We start from the raw sequence: 7,219 nt of genomic DNA on the forward strand, positions 1-7,219 counted from the left end.
ACATTTTACTAAAATAAAGCTTGGATATGCAATATCTTAATTTTATTCTGTAGATTATTTGTTTATAAAAAAAAATAATTGCTAATTTATTAGTTGCTAAAATATAATGTCACGTACAATGGCACTTAAAATAACATTTCATTCAATTAAGTTATGTTATCAAATTAAATAAGTATGAAAATACCGAAAAAAATCAATATCTTTCCAAATAAATAATATTTGCAAATTATTATGAACAAATTAAACTTGCAAATTATTATGAACAATTTAAACTTAAAACGACCTTTTTTTAATATTCATAACAGAGAATATCAACTTAACAAATTAAAATTACCCTGTTTGGTAAAGATAAATCTCAAACACTTACATATTGCTTTAACAATTACAATAATTTCGGAGTTCTACAATTTTCCTTTTATTTCAAAGTTTAGTTTTAATATATATACAAGCATAAATTTAACCTCTCAATCAACTAAAAATTACTCTGATATAAAAGACAATAGTTTTGATTCAAATGTGAAGTTATAATTAAATAACAGTATATTTTACACTATCAATATATTCTAATTAAATTCATAATTCATAAAATAAACTGATTCCAATCTTAAAAAACCAAGTATCATAAGATATTCTTAAAAAACAAATATTGTCTTATAAAAGAATAAAATTCATAAGCTTTATTATTAACTGTACCAAATATTCAATTGGTAACTTGGTTACTTTTGTTTCATATCAGAGAGAAGATTTCGTAAAGGGCACACCAAAATGGTGGATCTGAAACCAGCCAACTAAAAAGAGAACCAAAGAAAAAGCACATCACATTGCCATTGCCAAGTTTCCATTTGGCTCCACCTTACTTACAGAGGCAGAGAGAAAGTGAAGCCATAAGAAGCAAGAGAGAAAGTGAAGCCATAAGAAGCAAGAGAGAAAGTGAATGCATAAGAAGAAAGAGAGAAAGTGAATGCATAAGAAGAAAGAGAGAAAGTGAATGCATAAGAAGCAAGAGAAAAAGTGAAGGCATAAGAAGCAAGACTAAAATTGAAAGCACCTTTGGGATTAAAGGGAAAATACTACTTAAAATAGTTGCTTTAGAAATATTTTACACACAATATTTTAATCAAACAGTCCCCCTTCAGCACAGTTGAGAAAGACAACAAAACAACTTTGAAGGCAAGGAGATGGAAATATCTTTTGGGGCATTCCCCTATATGTTCTTGAATTCAGAAGGAAGGATCCACAAAGCATTACACACTATATATTGCATACAGCATATGCAATACAAGCTGACATCTATACCGTCTTCAATGCTAAAAGTAGGTTCCTTCTGGGGGCTGCACAAGCTTCCGGTTATGAGGAGCTGCCATCTCCTTCTTCAGCTGGGTCAGTATATCCTCCATGGAGTACTCTCTTTGCCAATTTGCAAGAGGACCAAACTTCTTCGGTTCAACCTGATTCATGTACCAGTCTATAAATCTTCACACAGATAATCAGTTATTGAGAATGAAATATATTTCATTATTCCCTTCTTCCCGAAAACCCATATCAAACTTGATTAGATCTCTAATAAAAGAGATCTCAAGTTATTACAGATTGAAGTAGTAAGCACAGTTATTAGATTGGAACAGTTTAATTACCCCAGCAACCACTGCACAAAATATTTATGCAATGAATACATATGAAAGATTATAAATGATACCACTCCATTTTCATGATTAACACAGGTCATGTTGATCCGTGAATGAAACCGAACACTTGGGGGCTTTTCTGGGTAGTCTTTATCACAAAACAGCTTCAGTTGATAGATTCTTCCTTCATGTACAGTCTGAAAGAGAAAAGATAAATGAGAAGAACACAATTACAGGACCTGCAGACAGCCTTTTAACTATAAACAAAAAATAAAAGCATATATATTGTATGAAAATATAAACTTATGCAAACTTGCATATTCATGGAAAAACGAATTTTCATAACAGACTTAAAGTCTACAATCCAGCAGAAAATTGCAAGGCATGCGTATTCAATATTAAAGAAAGCCAAAAACTCACCTATTAATTACAGAACAGTAATAAAACTTCCCATTATAATTTAATAGACATCAATATCATGCTCAACTCCATACAGGCATAGAATAATACACAATGTGCATGTACAAATACATAAAAGTCAATACTTACAACCAAATTCTTAAATTTGGACAAAAAAACGAATTTACTAGCATGTACAGAACACACCCAAGCAGAAAATGTTACAATATATGCACTGAAAGGGTCTGATTCTGATACAATAAATCAGCATCTGCAAACGAATTTACTTCTTCAAATAAAATATTACACAATTATCAACCATGCACCATAGCAACACAATAGAGCCATTGCAGATGGATGTCACATCAGAATTTACAGCCACTACTTGTTAATATAAATTATATAGGTTAGAATCTTCGGAATGGTAAACATTTTTCGAGACAAACTCTTTGTACTGCTACTTGCGATTGATGACAGTGATTAGACACACATGCATGAAGATTAATCTACAGAAGTGACAGAAATATTTACATTATGGGGGCCAATAATGGTGCCAGTCCAAGATCGCATGTAGATGTCATCACCATCATCCATTCCATAGCTAACTGTGCCGTCTCCAATACCTTTTTCTCCTCGTTCAAGCTCCTCCAGCAATCTGAAGTTCCTTGGAACTGCAAATAAACGAACAAATATTTAACAAAACATAAACAAGTTAAGGTTCACAAGTATGTGCATGCTATTGACAGAAAACGTTGATAATCAACTCAAGTCATCACTGACAATCCCACAACTTAAATTCAAAAGGCATGCATTACAGAGGCATTGAAATTATGGACAAATGCATCTGCAATCACATACTCAAATCACAGTCGCTTTTAAAACCATGCCACAAGGTTCAACCACACATTCTGAATTACTTTTCCACGCTTGCTTAACTTCAATGAATGAAGTTTATGAAAGAATATGAGAACACTCCATCAAAAGAGAAATGGTCCCAGAGAAGATATACTTCTAACAAGAGACACCAAACAACATTAACAACAAAACATACGCATTTCCAAAAAATACATACTAATGCACAAAAGCTGCAAAAAAAACGTGTGCCCATGATTGAAGACGTGAAATGAAAGGGGAAAAAACATTTTATTAAACATGATCACAAAAAATAAAAACACCAAAAACCACCCTTTACAAAATAAGGAAAACAAAACATTAGACTAAAAATTACAAGGTGGGAAAGCGCAGCCAACGATCCAAAAATCCTCCGACAAAACACAAACAGAAACCCCAAAAACAGACAAATAAACAAGAATTGAGCAAATAAAAAAAAACATGGAATGTTTTAGGTCAACGGCAAGACGACGAAGGGAAAAAATCTGAAGACCAAGAAGAGGAATTTTGAAAAAAAAGATGAAAAAGAAAAAGGGCATAGTTGATAAGGCAGAGAAAGAACAGTGAGGGACTGACCCACGACACTGGATCCTCCTGAGCCAAGCGTCATGGATGGGTGGCAGAGGGTTTTGGGGAGGTGGGGGTGGCGGATCTGATCGAAAGAATCAAAATTTGGAGAGGGAAGAAGAAGGCAGAGAGAAAGGAGAATCTGGGTGAGTGCGTGGTGGAGGCGATGAACGATGATGAAAAGGTGGGAAATGGGAAGAAAGAAGGAAATGAGGGATTTTGTAGAAAGAAAGAATGATGAAAGATTTTCGCAATGAATAATGACTATTGGTCCCTCACTGCTAATCTATGGACCAAAAGGGCCCGTTCTGTTTCGGCCCAATTTTTCTATTTAATACAAACTTATTGTATTATTGTGTCCTCGTCATTTTACTTGATACAAGTATTGAATGTTTTTTCGTGCTTTTTATTTAAACTGATAAACAAACAAAATTTAAAAAATAAAATTGAAAAATGTTCTTACTTTTTTTATTATAATTTTAAAAAAATATTATACAAAATAATGTTTTGATTTTTAATATATTTTTAGTATTTTTTATCTCGGTAGTTTTAAATGTTTAAAAATGTATAGGCATTAATTACTATTTTATATAATTTAATTTATTCTTCCACTTCATGAATAAATATTCTATGGTTAATAAATTTATTCAATCTTTTTATTTTTTATCAATTTAACTTGATATGAGTTTAATATGAAACTATTGGATATAAGGTTCGGACATGCTTCTTAAATTGTGTGTTTAATATATCAAATACTCATACTCGTAAGACATGTATTGATGAAATGTACAATTCAAAAAATATTTGTTAGATTTTTGACAATTTTAACACGTTTCTAACACGATTTTAAAAATGAAAAATACATTAATTTTATAGAAATTCAAACTTATTGTGTAAATTTTTAATATGATTATAAAAATAAGAAACAAATCATTTTGAATCAGCCATGAAAAACATTTTTCTGCTAAAAATATGAAACATACTCATACACATAAATCTTTACTGTCAATTTATATGATTCATAATTACATAATAATTATATAATATAAAGATTTATGTGTCCATGTCTTACCTTTTAGATATTATATGCGTGTTCATATTTGTGTCGTATCAGTGTTTATGTTACATAGGATAGGGTTGGTTTAATAATCAAGATATGCACCAACATTAAAAAATAAAAGATAGGAATGAGAATTAGATAAACATTAATTTCATCTAATATTTCAACAAAAATTATGGTAGTAACCGATACATAAATGAATTGTAATATTGTTGTAATAAGGACAATAGTAATGACGGTGATGACGACAGTAAAAACAAGATAACAATAATAATAATGACAAAAGTAATAATGATAGTAAATGGGGTAACGACAACCGTAATAATAACATTAGTTATGATAAAAAAAATAAATTCTGATATATATCAGTAAAGGTGACATTGACACTGATGGTGACAATGGTGACTTAATCGTAATTGTGACAATGATGACCTTAATTGTAATTGTGACAATGATGACCTTAATTGTAACTGTGGCATTGTAGTGATAGCTAGTGTGAGATATAACAATAAATGTGACATTGACACTGATGGTGACCTTAATCGTAATTGTGACAATGGTGACCTTAATTGTAATGGTGAGAGTGTAGTGAAAGCTAGTGTGGTGATATGACATGATGATAAAGTATTAGACAATATTATTTTTCACTTTTTTTTTTACTTTTTATAAAAAAAAGGATAATGGGTGAAAATAGATAGATAAATTAAAAATATTAATTTGATGTAGCGAGCTAGCGAGTCAAGCCAATATACTTGACTTGCTTTGTCATCGTTACTTCAATGGTCTTATTTGAAATATTTAATGCAAGTTCTATTTCATGCTACTAAAACTAATATTTACTAGTGATTAAATGATAATTAGAAGTAATATCATGTTAAAGTTAAATAATCACTTTTAATTGAATTGGAGATTAAACTACATGTTTACCAAATATATGTAATTTATTTTACACAAATTGTTTGCAATAACTCATTTATGTCTCTCTTAGTTATGAATATTTATTAAAGTATGTTATATGTCTAAATTGAATCATTAGATAAAAATATAAAAAATTAAGGTAAGTATGGATACACCTAACATGGGATTGTTTGAGGTTATTAAATTTGTGAGAAAAAAACAGGGTAAATAATTAAATAAATTAAAAGCAAACTCCAAAATCAACAAAATGATAGGTTTATACCATTTTAAAAAATGAAGATGGAGGGATGAGTTAATATATTTATTTTTGCGAGAGTGAAAACTATTTTTGTTAATGCCCTTTGTGCTGATTGAAGTTTAGTTGCGAATAATGGTTGGTGGAGTTATTAATATTCAATTAATAAAGTAAAAAAACTAAAATAAAAAGATAATTGTAATAACATGTATTTTACACTATTTATTTACACCTAATTCACATTTTAATCATATTTTTTTTATATTTTTTAATCATATATATTATTATATTATGATTTGTGAATTTAATACTTTTCACTGTTTCACGCTGTCAAAGTATATTTTCTGATTAATTAAACATAACTTCTCAGCAAAAGAAGATATTGTTGAATTTTTCTAATTACCCATTAAGACACCATAAGCATTTCTACCATCAAAATGTTATTTTCTAGTTAGTATTTAAATCTGAATTATTACTCAATTTGTTTTCTCTTTCTTTTGTTGTAATTTTGATTATAACAATTAGTTGCCAACATTTTTGTTTACGCAGTTGCTCGTATTTAAATAGGGTTGATTTAAAGATGACAAAATAATATAAAAGTTACTGAAAATTTAATTATTATTAAAAACATCTTTAATATTTGATTTTCTAAAATAAAAGGACTAATAATACATTCAAACGAGAGAGAATAAAATAAAGAAACACGAAGAATAATGTGTTTTCTGAAAAATTAATTTATAAACATATTTTTTCTATTTTTTTTTATAGATTCCCAACTTATTTTTGTGTAAACCAATTGAACGCTACAGTAATCTTTAATTTTAATTATTTGTGGTTCTTTGTCCTAAAAATAGAAACTAAATCCAACAATCTTTTATAAAAGTTCTTAAAAGATAAAGAAAACATATTTTTTTTAGAAGAAATAATAAAACAAGAAAGTTTTAAAGAAACTATTTAAAAGTTTTTTTTCATCGAGATTCCAATACGAGTCATACATATATAATATTTTTCATTACTTTATTTTATACACACACATTTTAGTATTATTTTTTGTAAGATTTTTATCTTCTGGAAGATAGTCTTAAAACTATTTCATTTATTATTTACTTGTTTTTTTTAGATTTTTTCTATAACTATTTTTACTATAAGTTTAACAGATAGTATAGTTAAGGTTAATTATTATATTTTTTAAGTTGATACTTCGTTTTTATTTCTAAAAGATGTATTGATTGAAAAGAAAATATAAATTATTTGATTCGATTTCTAAATAATTGTGAAATTATATGAATATATTAAAATAATAATAAATTTTTTATTTTAATTTTAAAAATAACAGCGTAGAATTTTTTTATCGTGTACGTATTTTTTTAATTTTAATTTAAAATAACTTTTAAATAAAAATTTCGACAGACATAACATATCTAATCAATATATTTTTACAAAACATGTTAAATTTAAAAAGAAAAACAAGAAATTATTTTCTTAAAACTCTATCACTGTTGTTGATTAATAATAAGATGATGT

General features: G+C 28.1%; 1 protein-coding gene across 1 annotated transcript; it reads right to left on the reverse strand.

The window, feature by feature from the left end:
• Positions 1 to 1,033: 1,033 nt before the first annotated feature.
• Positions 1,034 to 3,787, reverse strand: LOC137827466 (ubiquitin-conjugating enzyme E2 variant 1C). The gene is made up of 4 exons (XM_068633620.1): positions 3,492 to 3,787; positions 2,556 to 2,695; positions 1,697 to 1,822; positions 1,034 to 1,448 (listed from the first exon to the last, which is right to left on the reverse strand). Exons 1-4 carry the CDS (start codon positions 3,523 to 3,525, stop codon positions 1,308 to 1,310), a joined length of 441 nt encoding a protein of 146 aa, XP_068489721.1. The 5' UTR covers positions 3,526 to 3,787; the 3' UTR covers positions 1,034 to 1,307.
• Positions 3,788 to 7,219: the final 3,432 nt, after the last annotated feature.

This window comes from Phaseolus vulgaris, chromosome 7, assembly GCF_000499845.2.
Source record: "Phaseolus vulgaris cultivar G19833 chromosome 7, P. vulgaris v2.0, whole genome shotgun sequence".
Lineage (NCBI taxonomy): Eukaryota > Viridiplantae > Streptophyta > Magnoliopsida > Fabales > Fabaceae > Phaseolus > Phaseolus vulgaris.